Below are 14,763 nucleotides of genomic sequence, written 5' to 3'. Positions count from 1 at the left end.
ATGTAGCCTTAGAGTAGGGTTACACATAGCCGATTTCACACAGAGTGAGATGCACTGTGTATAGGCTATGTGTTCTCCTATGAACAGACACTGGGCTACAAGTCAGAATCACATTAGTAAATTACACTCTGTGTGTGACCCTTAAAAGGATATTTCCTGAGAGATGCCTTTTGAAAATGTGTGTGTTGTGTTTATTAGCCGAATATCCCAAGCCATGCTTCCAGCAAACAGCTAATTTTGATAGGATAAGCCACAATTAAACTAGGTATTGCCTGTGCAGCATTTTGTACAATGTTCCATTCTGGTTTATGGAGGGGGAGGCCCAAGTACAGAACACATTGCCAAGAGGAACTAGCATCAGGGATATGAGCAACCAAGAAGCTAAGGATTAACTTTGTGTATAAAATACAAATGTGTCAGAAGATACTGTGCACCTTCCTGTGTACAGTGCTGCATAGCCAAAGACTGCTGTTAACCACTGAAAGCTCCTGGAATGGGCATGTAATCTTCTGTAATGGACATGGAATGGAAGAGGAGCCTGGTCAGACTCATTCTTTTATTTGACATGTGGATGACTGGCTGCCTAGGGAAAAGATGGCACTAGGGAGGCAATGTGATGCTCTGGGTAATGTTCTACGAGTAAACATTGGCATTCATTTGGATATTACTTTGACAAGTACTGCCTACCTAAAAATTTAAGGCAATGTTTTTTTCTCAGTTGGAAGTAGCCTCTTTTAGCAGGATAATGTATAGTTATCTAGTTGATAAGGTTGTTTATCAAGTTAAACCAAAGGAAGGCAGACATTTCTCATGAGGTAAATGCCAATTGCGCCATACTATAGGGAAAAAAATAAAAATAAAATCCTTCTCTCGTCCAAATGCCAATCAGACTAAATCCATGGATTAACATCCTACCTCCTGAAATCTAGTACCCATAGTACAATATATTTGTAATAATATAGTTTTTCAAGCAAAGCATCCAGGCCTTCCATAAAGAACCCCTGTCTGTTAACTGTAAAGTCCTAATTACTCTAGAAGTAATCTAGTGACTCATTAGGCCAATGACAACTGGGTAAAAACTACCCAGGCACATTACAAAAATTGTCCATGAATGGTCTAAGGTAAGTGACAAGCTCAAGGTGCGGACTTGGCCTCTAAATTTCCCCAGATCTTTAACCCCTTAAGGACACATGACATTCTCATACGTCTCCATTTCCGAGTCCTTAAGGACACATGACGTATGAGAACGTCATGTGTTTTACCGGCCCCCCGCAACCATCTGGAGCGGAGCCGTTGCCCGATGCCTGCTGAAATCGTTCAGCAGGCATCGGGGCATATCGCCCAGGGGGGTCATTATGACCCCCCCATGTCGGCGATGGCCGCAGATCGCTGGACAATTCAGTCCAGCGATCTGCGGCGGATTCCGGGTCAATCGGGTCTCCAGTGACCCGGAATTATTGGCTGATCGGGGCCGTCAGAGACGGCCCCGAACAGCCAGAGCCAGCAGGGGTGAGGTGGCACTGGTGCCACCTCACGATCGCCCTGATTCATCGGCCGGATTACCGGCCGACCAATCAGGGCGCCTGCTGCGGGTGTCACTCCCGCAACCCGCTCCGCCCCTCTTCCGGAGGACTTGAGCGGGTGTGGGACGTGCACCCCGGGTGCTGGGGACCCCGATCCCCGGCGTCACTGTTGGGATCGGGGCCCCAGGAGCAGCAGCGGCGGCGGAGGCGACGACGACGAGGGACTGACCTGTGCGGCGAGGATCGTTGGAGGCGAGTGACAGCCTCCTGCTGTTGCTTAGAAACAGCTCCCAGCATGCAAAAAGGGCATGCTGGGAGCTGTAGTTATGCAACAGCAGGAGGCAGACCACCACAACTCCCAGCATTCCCTTTTGCAACAGCTGGAGGCACATTCTTTCTATGGAAAAGTGTACCTTCAGCTGTTGTATAACTACAACTCCCAGCTTGCACAATCAGCTAAAGTGCATGCTGGGAGTTGTAGTGGTGCATCTGGTGGTTGCATAACTACAACTCCCAGCATGCCCGTTGGCTGTCGGTGACTGCTGAGAGTTGTAGTTTTGCAACAGCTGAAGGCACATTGAGTTGTGTAGCAAACCAGTGTGTCTCCAGCTGTTGCATAACTACAATCCCCAGCCAAAGTAGTATGCCTCCAGCTGTTGCATAACTACAACACCCAGCATGCCCTTCCGCTGTCCGTACATGCTGGGGGTTGTAGCTTTTGCAACAGCTGAAGGCACACTGGTTGCAAAACACTGAGTTTGTTACCAAACTCTGTGTTTCACAACCAGTGTGCCTCCAGCTGTTGCACAACTACAACTCCCAGCATGCACTGATAGACCGTACATGCTGGATGTTCCCCCCCCCCCAATGTGAATGTACAGGGTACACTCACATGGGCGGAGGATTACAGTAAGTATCCGGCTGCAAGTTTGAGGTGCGGCAAAATTTCTGCCGCAGCTCAAACTGCCAGCGAGAAACTACTGTGAACCCCCCGCCCGTGCGAATGTACCCTAAAAACACTACACTAACACAAAATAAAATAAAAAGTAAAAAATTACGTATACACATACCCCTACACAGCCCCCCTCCCCAATAAAAATGAAAAATGTCTGGTACGCCACTGTTTCCAAAACGGAGCCTCCAGCGGTTGCAAAACTACAACTCCCAGCATGCACTGATAGACCGTACATGCTGGGAGTTGTAGTTTTGCAACAGCTGGATGTCCCCCCCCCCCCCCCCCCAATGTGAACGTACAGGGTACACTCACATGGGCGGAGGATTATTACAGTAAGTATGCGGCTGCAAGTTTGAGCTGCGTCAAATTTTTTGCCGCAGCTCAAACTGCCAGCGAGAAAGTACTGTGAACCCCCGCCCGTGTGACTGTACCCTAAAAACACTACACTACACTAACACAAAATAAAATAAAAAGTAAAAAACACTACATATACACATACCCCTATACAACCCCCCTCCCCTCCCCAATAAAAATGAAAAACGTCTGGTACGCCACTGTTTCCAAAACAGAGCCTCCAGCTGTTGCAAAACAACTACTCCCAGTATTGCCAGATAGCCGTTGACTGTCTAGGCATGCTGGGACTTTTACAACAGCTGGAGGCACCCTGTTTGGGAATCACTGGCGTAGAATACCCCTATGTCCACCCCTATGCAAGTCCCTAATTTAGGCCTCAAATGCGCATGGCACTCTCACTTTGGAGCCCTGTCGTATTTCAAGGCAACAGTTTAGGGCCACATATGGGGTATCGCCGTACTCGGGAGAAATTGCCTAACAAATATATATTTTTTTACATATGCAAAAGTCGTGAAACACCTGTAGGGTATTAAGGTTCAAATTACCCCTTGTTACGTTCCCCGAGGGGTCTAGTTTCCAAAATGGTATGCCATGTGTTTTTTTTTTTGCTGTCCTGGCACCATAGGGGCTTCCTAAATGCGGCATGCCCCCAGAGCAAAATTCGCTTTCAAAAAGCCAAATGAGACTCCTCTTCTGAGACCTGTAGTGCGCCAGCAGAGCACTTTTCACCCCCATGCGAGGTGTTTTCTGTATCGGGAGAAATTGGGCTTCAAATTTTGGGGGGTATTTTCTGCTATTACCCTTTTTAAAAATGTAAAATTTTTGGGAAACCAAGCATTTTAGGTAAAAAATATATATATTTTTTTTACATATGCAAAAGTCGTGAATCACCTGTAGGGTATTAAGGTTCACTTTACCCCTTGTTACGTTCCCTGAGGGGTCTAGTTTCCAAAATGGTATGCCATGTGTTTTTTTTTGCTGTCCTGGCACCATAGGGGCTTCCTAAATGCGGCATGCCCCCCAAAAACCATTTGTCGCTCCTTCCCTTCTGAGCCCTCTACTGCGCCTGACGAACAATTAACATAGACATATGAGGTATGTACTTACTCGAGAGAAATTGGGTTTCAAATACAAGTAAAAATTTTCTCCTTTTTACCCCTTGCAAAAATTCAAAAATTGGGTCTACAAGAACATGCGAGTGTAAAAAATGAAGATTTTGAATTTTCTCCTTCACTTTGCTGCTATTCCTGTGAAACACCTAAAGGGTTAATACACTTACTGAATGTCATTTTGAATACTTTGGGGGTGTAGTTTTTATAATGTGGTCTTTTATGGGGTATTTCTAATATGAAGACCCTTCAAATCCACTTCAAAACTGAACTGGTCCCTGAAAAATAGTGAGTTTGAAAATTTTGTGAAAAATTTCAAAATTGCTGCTGAACTTTGAAGCCCTCTGGTGTCTTCCAAAAGTAAAAACTCATAAATTTTATGATGCAAACATAAAGTAGACATATTGTATATGTGAACCCAAAAAATATATATTTTGAATATCCATTTTCCTTACAAGCAGAGAGCTTCAAAGTTAGAAAAATGCTAAATTTTCAATTTTTTCATCAAATTTTGGTATTTTTCACCAAGAAAGGATGCAAGTTACCATAGAATTTTACCACTAAGTTAAAGTAGAATATGTCACGAAAAAACTATCTCGGAATCAGAATGATAACTAAAAGCATTCCAGAGTTATTAATGTTTAAAGTGACAGTGGTCAGAATTGCAAAAAACGCTCCGGTCCTTAAGGTGTAAAATGGCCTGGTCCTTAATGGGTTAAATAATCTAACATCTAAGGGATGCACTGGAAGAATGAGTCTTAATTTCCACAGCTTAAAAGGATGTGCCATGCCGAATAACAGGACACCTTATGGAGTCCATCCCATGCTTCAATGGGTCAGAGCAAGAGTAGTGACCCAAGGGGCCTTTAGAATATTAGGCAGGTGGTGTTATTGTTCTGGCTGGTTGGCATTTGACACACTCCACATCTATAGACAAAACAAAACCAGCCTGCAGTGGCAACCAAATTTCGAGGGATATTAGAAATGATATTTTAGGCTCCTTTCACACTATGAAATTGTTCCGTTTAGGAACTTCCGTCAGAAGTTCAGTCACTATATCGGGGAAAACCGGCCGTTACAAAACCCCTGACGGCCGTGACTAAATCACATTGCAGCCTATGGGGTTTTGTAACTGCCCGTTTGCAACCTTATATGCCCGTAATTCATTACGGCCGTGATACAGTGATGGGACAGCGTGGCGGAAAAATTACTGCATGCAATAATTTTTCCGTCACGATGTCTCGTCACTGTATAACGTCCGTAATGAATTACGGGCATATACGGGTGCAAACGGGCAGTTACAAAACCCCATAGGCTGCAATGCGATTTAGTCACGGCAGTCGGGGGTTTTGTAATGGCGGGTTTTCCCCGATAGTGACGGAACTTCTGACGGAAGTTCCTAAACTGAACTATTTCATAGTGTGAAAGGAGCCTTAAAGATTCACATTGTTCCCCATGTATTTTATACTTGTTTGTACATGATAGACATGATAGACTTGATAGACTATACTTGTTTGTACATGATAGACATGATAGACTTGCCCTTTATGTACAGATAAATGGCAACTATTCACTTTTCCTATGAGAAAAAGAAATGCATTCAGTACCTACAAGAAGAAGGAGGTTATGGCAGCCCAATTTCTTCCAATGAAAATGCTATAGACTCAGTCTCTACCCCCCCCCCCCCCCCTCCAACGCATATTAAGATCTGCTCATTATTTTGTAATCTTATATCCACAATATACAGCCAAACTTAAGGAAACATAGCATTTTGATGATCTTGCTCCACCATTTCTTTTGGCTGTACTGCATTGAACACTATTTTGAACATTTATTTACCAAGACTGTCTGAAGAATTAATATTTTGTCTACCATTTTCCAAATCTGAAAAGGAAAGTAGAAATGCAGAGATGATTTTAACCTTTATGGTTAGCTAAATAAGTTTATGTTAATGACAAGACAATCTGATAGTTATTATAAGGAGGGGGCAACACCACGCCCCCTCCATATATCTCAATAGGAGAGCCGTTCAGTTATCTTTGGCACTCCCATACAGATATATGGAGGGGGAGTGGTGCGCACCACTCCTGGGGAGATCCTGTAAAGGAGATTGCAGAAGACCCAGCGGCCAGAACCCCCCCCCCCGCCCCTGCCCCCCCCCCCGATGTAAAACGCATCCCTTATCCTAAGGATAGGAGACAAGTTTTTCCCCATGGTACTTCGGCTTTAATTTACTGAAGTATGTATTTTGCAGTATTGTTTACAAGTGTTCGAAAAAGCAGGATTTTCTTAGGCCATGTTCACATGTCAGAATTTATGTGCCATGTTCGTATTGTAATTCGACACAGACATTCGCCTGCAGAGTCCTGTTGAATTAAACAGGATTCCGCTGCGCTGTGCACAAGGTGGAATTTCCATGCAAAGTTTTTCAGGCACTGAAATTCCGTTTTACGGGTCCACAGAAAGAATTAAGCTGTTCAGCATTTCTGCAGAGCCTGCATTGAATGCATAGCAGTCTATGAGACGCCGCATTGCTGTGCAATCCTAGCGCTGACATTTCCAGAATATCCGCACAGAGATTCTCCATGCGGATAGTAATGCTGATTTAAAAGTGGCCACGCACAATAATTGTCATTCAATGTTCCCCATAAACTGAATGATTATAGCTAACTTGCCACCAGAATTTCCTAGTACAAGATTTGGCACAAAAGTCCTTTAAATTCAAATTTATTAGGAAATTTTAAACCTGCTCTTCGATACAGATTAAAAAGTATAATGAACACAACACATACATGTATAGAAGCTAGAGGAGGGAAAGCTGCACAGATCTATAGTTAAAGTGCAGAACCTGATGAGCATTTATTTATTTATTTATTTTTTTGGAGAAAACAAAATTGTCTCTTAGCTTAACAGAAGCAAATAAGTCAATGGAAAATCCAGGTCACTGAAATCCATCCTACCCAGAATCTATGGTTAGAGGTTTTTATATTACTTTTATTCACAATCTTCCAACAACGCAAAGTGTTTGTGGATAAGTAGTATGGCTAAAACTTGTCCTGAAATTGCATTCTATGGAAACCTTTGTTGCAGACCAGTATAGGAGAACATCTCATTACAAAAGACCTGCCATGTCTCCTGAAAGGTTTGTTTCAGTAAATACTTTATTTGTATTCCTTATAAAATAATAATTGCAGGACATCTTTTCTTAAAACACTGTTAGCAGAGGAACAGCACAGTCAGTTGTCAATTTATTCCTAAAGATTCATGAGTAATCTTTTTGTCTAAGGTCTGTGTGTCGGCAATAATTGGACAGACAGTTGGGTGTTAACAGTTTAGGCTGTAATTTTGTCAATTTATACATTTTAGGAGAAAATGAATAAATGTTTTTTTTTTTTTTTTTTTAGAAAAAGTGCTCCAGAGTAATCTATGAAAAAAAAAAAAAAATGTCAAAACTGGTCAGCAAAACAGCAAAAATGTTTGTAATATAAGTCAGTCTAAGCCATTATCTCAAAAGCACCATCAAACCGTTAAAAACAGACTTACAAAAGGTATGTGAATGAAGTGATTCAGTTTGACATGCCACTTACTAAAACTGATCGAACAGTGACAAACCCCCCGCCAAAAAAAAAAAAAAAAAATTTAAAATTAAAATCGGGAAGGTAGCACGTTTACTACTTTGTGTTGTCATGCAGCTTCTCTCTGCTCTAACCTTTAGATTAAAGCTTTGTTTTTTAAGTGGTACAGTCCACGATTTCAGAGGTATGTGGACTAGAATTTAACATTAAAATTGTCATCTCAAACCTGGACAACCAGTAAATTCCCCCTAGTGTACAAAACACCCTTGCCATGTGATAAACACAAAAACTATCAGGCATAGGCAGACAATCTGCTTTCAGGATGATCAAAGTATTTCAGCTTGATAAATAGGTACAAATGTATCAGCCTAGCTATCTCTGACCCTAGCCTCGGGACACATGGTGGGACAACTGGTGAAGGTGCCTGTTAAGGTCCTACTCTAGCCTAAATCGAGTGAACGTAATCAAGCTGAGAACATCGGCCCCGCACAGGAACCTCTCTTGGTATACTTTCAGTCCCTACCACACACTGACTAGCTAGCAACAATATGCTGTCTCTTTACGGGGGCTGGACCCCAAGTATGACTAACACAAAGTATGAAAAGCTGGGTCAGTAAACAACAAGGTAATTTTGTATTAAATAAATTAGCTTATGATACAAATCAGATAATATGCAAGACCCCACTCAATATTGCTAACTATACAAACGCTCCCTGAACAGTATGAGAGCTATGATAAAGTACACACAGAAATGCATATATGAACATACAATCAACCCCACTGATCTTTGATCACACCACTATGCCAAAATTGCAGATAATATATATTCCACACAAGAAAAGTAGATGCGAAAAATGGCTGACACTTATGTTTCTGATCAGTGTGGTTGATTGTATGTTCATACCCCTATGTGCTTCTGTGTGTAGTTTATCATAGCTCTCATACTGTTCAGGGGGCTTTTGTATAGTTATCAATATTGAGAGTGGGTACATATCTGATTGTGTATCAAATATTATAGGAGTTTATGATACAAATTACCTTGTTGTTTACTGACCCAGCTTTTCATAGATTGTGTTCATTAGTCATACTCAGGGTCGTGCCCCCATAGAGATTGAGCATATTGTTGCTAGCTAGTCAGTAAGTGTGTGGTAGGGACTGAGGGGGAGATTTATCAAAACCTCTCCAGAGGAATAGTTGCCCAGTGCAACCAATCAGATCGCTTCTTTCAGTTTGCAGAGGCCTTGTTAAAAATGTAAGAAGCGAGCTGATTGGTTGCTATGGGCAACTCAGCAACTTTTCCTCTGGCCGGGTTTTGATAAATCTCCCCCTGAAAGTATACCAGGAGATGTTCCTGTGCGAAGCTGTCCTTCTCAGCACGATTACTTTGCAAAAGGTTAGGCTAGAGTAGGACCTTAATAGGCACTCTCACTAGTTGTCCCACCATGTGTATCGGGGCTAGGGTCAGAGATAGCTAGGCTTATACATTTGTACAGGGGTCAAGTCCTGGGGGGAAAAAAAAGTGTGGGAACTCTTTCCACTCAAGGGCTAGTCCTGCAGGACTCCTGCTAATGGGACAAGTGGAAAAAGTGCAGGAACTCTGTTCCTGTGGGTTCCTGCAGGACTTGAGCCCTGCATTTGTATCTATCTATAAAACAAATACTGTGACCATCCAAGTGTGTGGTAGGGACTGATAGTATAACAGGGGAGGTTCCTGTGCAGGTCAGTTCTTCTCAGGACGATCACTCTGCCTAGGGTTAAGCTACCTAAGGGTAGAAAGGACCTTAAGAGGAACCCCCTGTGTCACGGGGCTAGGGTCAGAGATAGCTAAGCTGATATATTTGTACATATCAAACTAAAATACAGTAATCACCCTGGTAGCAGGACTGTGCGCCTGCTCCTGATTGTGTTTATCACATGGTAATAGTGTGTTGTACACTAGTGTTAATTTACTGGTTGTCCAGGTTTGAGGGGGAATTTTAATGGTACGTATAAATGTTAAGTTTCAGTCTACATTTCATTTTAATTATTTGGATTTGGTACAGTCCACAATAACATGGCAGGGAGATCACAGGACTGAAAGTATTTGGAAGGGGCAACCAGAATAGCATCTTCTGTCTTAGATTTATTATAGTAAATCACACTAGATTACAATGGTAAAACACAGTTTGGGGTGAGGGGCTGAAAGTATACATCTATATAAACACAACATGCAGCAAAATACTCTGCTGCTAATATGTGAAGCTGCTGAATTGTCTATTATAAACAGAGCAGTGCAACTATTTGGAACAATTCTTACAGTGTTCTAATGACAAGACGCACAGCATTTTATTTCTCTTCACACCACTGATTTTCTTTGCGCACCTAGAATATAGAAAAAAAACAAAGTTTACCTTTAAACGGACATACAATCTTCAAAATGCATAACACCTGACCTGGCAAAACACAAAGCATCCATTTATTTACCAGTTGTTTTTAGGCTCTATACAGTTTGCTGTTTCTGTAAACAGGCTTTTTACTGTGGTAGTTAAATCCTATACAACTTGCATCTTTCAGTTTTAAAACCATAATGTGCACATTTCATTAAATAGGGATGAGGTGTACTGAAAAGTAAAAAAAAAAAAAAAAAAATAGAAAAAAAAAATTATATAATATATATTTATATATATATATATATTTATATATATATATATATATATATATATATATATATATATATATATATATATATATATATATATATATATATATATATATATTTTTTTTTTTTTTTTTCCCCTCCATAAATGAGCCCCATGAATGTATTTGTCTTGGCAGCAGCTGCCCAACACTAGCCACTACAGCTAAATTTACTGTTAAAGGGGTTATCCACCATAAGGTGATTTTAGTATGTACCTGGCAGACAGTAATGGACAATCTTAGGAAGGATCTGCGCTTGTCTTGGGGCTAAATGGCTATGTTGTGAGATTACCATAATACTGTGGCTAGCTTTTTGTGAACTGCCATTTCCTGTTTGATTTTTCTTCGGCCGCATTGCAACCTGGGAAAAATCTGAGTCATTTTGTATGCTGTTAAAAATAAATATTGGGGTGAAAATCACAGAAGAATTGTGAGAAAACCATCACACAGGTACAGACACTATATATTATGAACTACACTAACTTTATAGCCCCTGTAGCATAGTCAAACAACAAAAAATCCTGGAATACCCCTTTAAGACCCCTAAGTCCTTTCCCACAGTCTTCCACATTTACGTCCTGTGTTCGTTGATCACTGGTTTCTTATGAGAAAGCAGTGATCAATGATGAAGATCAGTGTGTGCAGTGTTATAGGTCCCTATGGGACCTATAACACTGCAAAAAAAAAAGTGAAAAAAAAGTGAATAAAGATCATTTAACTCCTCCCCTATTAAAAGTTTGAATCACCCCCCTTTTCCAATAAAAAAAAAAAAAAACAGTGTAAATAAAAATAAACATATGTGGTATCACCGCGTGCGGAAATGTCCAAATTATAAAAATATATCATTAATTAAACCGCTCGGTCAATGGCGTGCGCGCAAAAAAATTCCAAAGTCCAAAATAGTGCATTTTTGGTCACTTTTTATATAATTTAAAAATGAATAAAAAGCGATCAATAAGTCCTATCAATGCAAAAATGGTACCGTTAAAAACTTCAGATCACGGCGCAAAAAATGAGCCCTCATACCGCCCCATACACGGAAAAATAAAAAAAAGTTATAGGGGTCAGAAGATGACAATTTTAAACGTATTAATTTTCCTGCATGTAGTTATGATTTTTTCCAGAAGTCCGACAAAATCAAACCTATATAAGTAGGGTATCATTTTAATTGTATGGACCTACAGAATAAAGATAAGGTGTCATTTTTACCGAAAAATGTACTACGTAGAAACGGAAGCCCCCAAAAGTTACAAAACTGCGTTTTTTTTTCCAATTTTGTCGCACAATGATTTTTTTTTCCGTTTCACCGTAGATTTTTGGGCAAAATGACTGACGTCATTACAAAGTAGAATTGGTGGCGCAAAAAATAAGCCATCATATGGATTTTTAGGTGCAAAATTGAAAGAGTTATGATTTTTTAAAGGCAAGGAGCAAAAAACGAAAATGCAAAAATGGAAAAAACCCCGGTCCTTAAGGGGTTAATGAATATATAAAAATAGAATAGGACTCACGACTGACCCCTGTGGTACCCCACTAGTAACAGTCACCCAATCAGAATAAGTACCATTAATAACCACCCTCTGTTTACTATCACTGAGCCAGTGATACATTTTCCCCCAGTCCCAAGCATTCTCATTTCATGCACCAACCTTTTATGTGGCACCGTATCAAAAGCTTTGGAAAAATCCAGATATACGACATCCAGGGATTGCCCATGGTCCAGTCTCACCTCCTCATAAAAGCTGATCAGGTTAGTTTGACAGGACCGATCCCTCAAAAACCCATGCTGATATGGAGTCACATTTATTTTTATCAAGATAATCCAAAATAGCATCCCTTAGGAAACCCTCAATTTACATACAATGGAGGTTAAACTAACAGGCCTATAATTGCCGGGGTCACCTTTTGACCCCTTTTTAAATATTGGAACCACATCTGGCATGTGCCAGTCCGGGGGAACAGTACCTGAATAATAAAAATAGGGGTCTATTACATTACTTAATTCCTTTAGAACACAGGTGTGAATGCAATCTTGACCTGGTTATTTGTACATTTTGATTTTTTGTAGGCGGCACTGTACTTCCTGGGTTAGACAAGTGACTTGTACTGGGGAGTTTACCTTATCTCGCTGTATTTCACCTGTCATTTCATTTTTCTCGGTGAATACAGTGGAGAAGAATTTGTTTATTATATTGGCGTTTTCCTGATCCCAGTTTATAATTTCTTCCTCATTTCTTAAAGGGCCTACACTTTAATTTTTAACCTTTTTGCTATTTATATAGTTAAAGACAGAACGACTGACTGCCAAAGAGTAAAACTGACCCCAAAATGTTCTTTATTTTTGCGGCTTTTATCCATTTTACATATTTTCTCTATATCCTTTTAATGCTTCTTTACTGCCGTCCTGTTTTAGTAGTTTAAAGGCTTCATTTTTGTCAATTATTGCCCCCTTAACATTTTTATTCATCCATATTGGTTTTCTTTTACTCCCGACCCTTAAATTCTCACTGTAAGATGTATATACATTATGGGAATAAAATATATTTTTAAAAGTCTCCTATTTAGTGTCAGTATTCTTGCTTTTGAAGACATTATCCCATTTTATATTGATTGGTAAGGGCTTCTCTGAGTTGATCAAACTTTGACTTCCTAAAATTCATTGTTTTTGTGGCCCCTCGAAAGATTCCCTTATTGAAGAACAAGTTAGAATGTATTATATAGCAATTATAGAAAAAAAGAACAGAGAGCACTGTCAAAACTAGTCCCAATAGCATAAGTGGTCCGAAGCAACTGGAGCATGAACAAGGGCAGCAGCCGGATCGTGTAATCACTTCCGAACGGGGTGCAATGCTTACAAATAGATGCTAGTGCAATAAATCCAATAGACAGGTAAAAGCTTATGCACTCACCATTCCTGTAGTGTAAGTTTATATGGACATTCCGTTCCAGCAGGGAGACTCCATTGATGCGGGGTGCTCAGAGGCAAACAGCCGTTTTCGCACAATAGGTGTGTGCTTCTTCCGGCCTCAAACAGGTCACTTCACCCAGGTGTTCAAATAGGTAAGGAAAAACTTGTTATCATGGGAACATGAAACAAAAGACGACATGTCCCATAAATGTGAATTAAAAAATATAATATGATAAATCTTAAAGCTACTACATACTAGAGGAAAGAAAAATACTCAAAGAGTAAGAACTAATTACAAAAGCGGCAATAGATCTATTCTATCATTCAGACCTGCAGCGCCCTGCGCGTCCATCCCGAGGATCCAGTGCGCCTCCCGAGCGAGCAGGAGACCATGCCGATCACCACCAGGTGGTGTATTAACTATTTCTAAGCCTCCAAATTTCATGACCTCTGCATTGCCTCCATGAACCTCTCTTATTTGTTCGATCAGTCTGGTAACGCCAACTCCCGTTCTGATCGAATACATATGTTCTCTGTATCTAACTGATAGAGACTGCTTAGTTTTCCCTATATAGTATCTAGAGCAAGGGCAAATAATATAGTAAACCACATATGTTGATTTGCAAGTGATCAAAATCTTTTATATCATGCGAGTATCCTCCTAAATTGCACCAAGCGCTATTCACATTATAGCGGCAATAGTTAGTGTCTGCATTTTCTATTCCCTTTCGGAAAATCTCTAGTAAGCCACATTTCTTTCCTTTTAGAATTTTTTGTGAAAATTCTTCTTGTTATTAATAAAATCTTGAATGGTTTTGTTTCTTCGGTGTGTAATAACCGGTTTTCTTTCAGCAACTTCTTTCAACTCCGGATCCTGCTCCAGCATGTACCAATGTTTCCTTATTACTTTATTGATAAAGTCATTCGTGTATTCTTAAATGAAAAAAAATTTTTTTTTGACTTGTTTCAGCCTCTTCCTCTTAGAACCCTGCAGGATTTTGATTCTTGCCATCTGTTCTACTTTATTATAAGCGGTCTCATACAACCCCTTTCGGATAGCCTCTTATATTCAGTCGTTCATTCAAATCTGTAGCTTGGATTTGAGATGTCTTTTCACTGGTATTATTTCTCTTTAATCTTAGAAACTGACATTTTGTCTCAGTGACCTCTAGACCATCCTCGTCATCCGAAAGCTGAGTGTGCACTCTGCTGAGTGTGCATATTTTAGCACACCTTGTGGATGACTAGGATGGTCTAGAGGTCACTGACACAATATCTGAAGCTTTTCTAGGAGGGTTGCAGTCTTAATTTAACCCACCTATTCAACAAGGTAGCTCCCTTGATTTATTTAATAGATCAGTTCTCAATTACATGAAATGCCTCCTGTATCCAAAAAATCCCAAAAACTTGTCTACACAAGAATTAGACGAATTGAAATGGCTTGCCTATCAGGATGACATCAAAGTGAGTAGTGCAGATAAAGGTGGAGGAGTTGTAATATTTTATACAGCACAGTACAAGGCAGAGGCTGAACGGCAGCTGAGTAATCCTCAAAAAATCCTTAAATAATCCTTAAAAAGGTTATTTCAAAATTACGTACCTTTTTGAGAGATAGTGTTCGTAAAGGTATCATCAGTGAGAAGACAGCAGAGAAACTTATTCC

At 40.3% G+C, this 14,763-nt stretch overlaps 1 protein-coding gene across 1 annotated transcript in view; it reads right to left on the bottom strand.

The window, feature by feature from the left end:
* Positions 1–6,652: 6,652 nt before the first annotated feature.
* SKP1 (S-phase kinase associated protein 1) overlaps positions 6,653–14,763 on the bottom strand; it is a 175,435-nt gene continuing 167,324 nt past the window's right edge. The window contains exons 6-7 of the mRNA XM_056516609.1: positions 9,813–9,877; positions 6,653–7,365 (exon numbers count right to left, since the gene is read on the bottom strand). Coding sequence (XP_056372584.1) covers positions 9,842–9,877 — 36 coding nt within the window. The 3' untranslated portion in view covers positions 6,653–7,365; positions 9,813–9,841. The remainder of the gene's footprint in view (positions 7,366–9,812; positions 9,878–14,763) is intronic.

Source organism: Hyla sarda, chromosome 4 (assembly GCF_029499605.1).
Source record: "Hyla sarda isolate aHylSar1 chromosome 4, aHylSar1.hap1, whole genome shotgun sequence".
NCBI classification, from domain to species: domain Eukaryota; kingdom Metazoa; phylum Chordata; class Amphibia; order Anura; family Hylidae; genus Hyla; species Hyla sarda.
The sequence above is the reverse complement of the archived record's forward strand: the minus strand, read 5'-3'. Positions and strand labels throughout refer to the sequence as shown.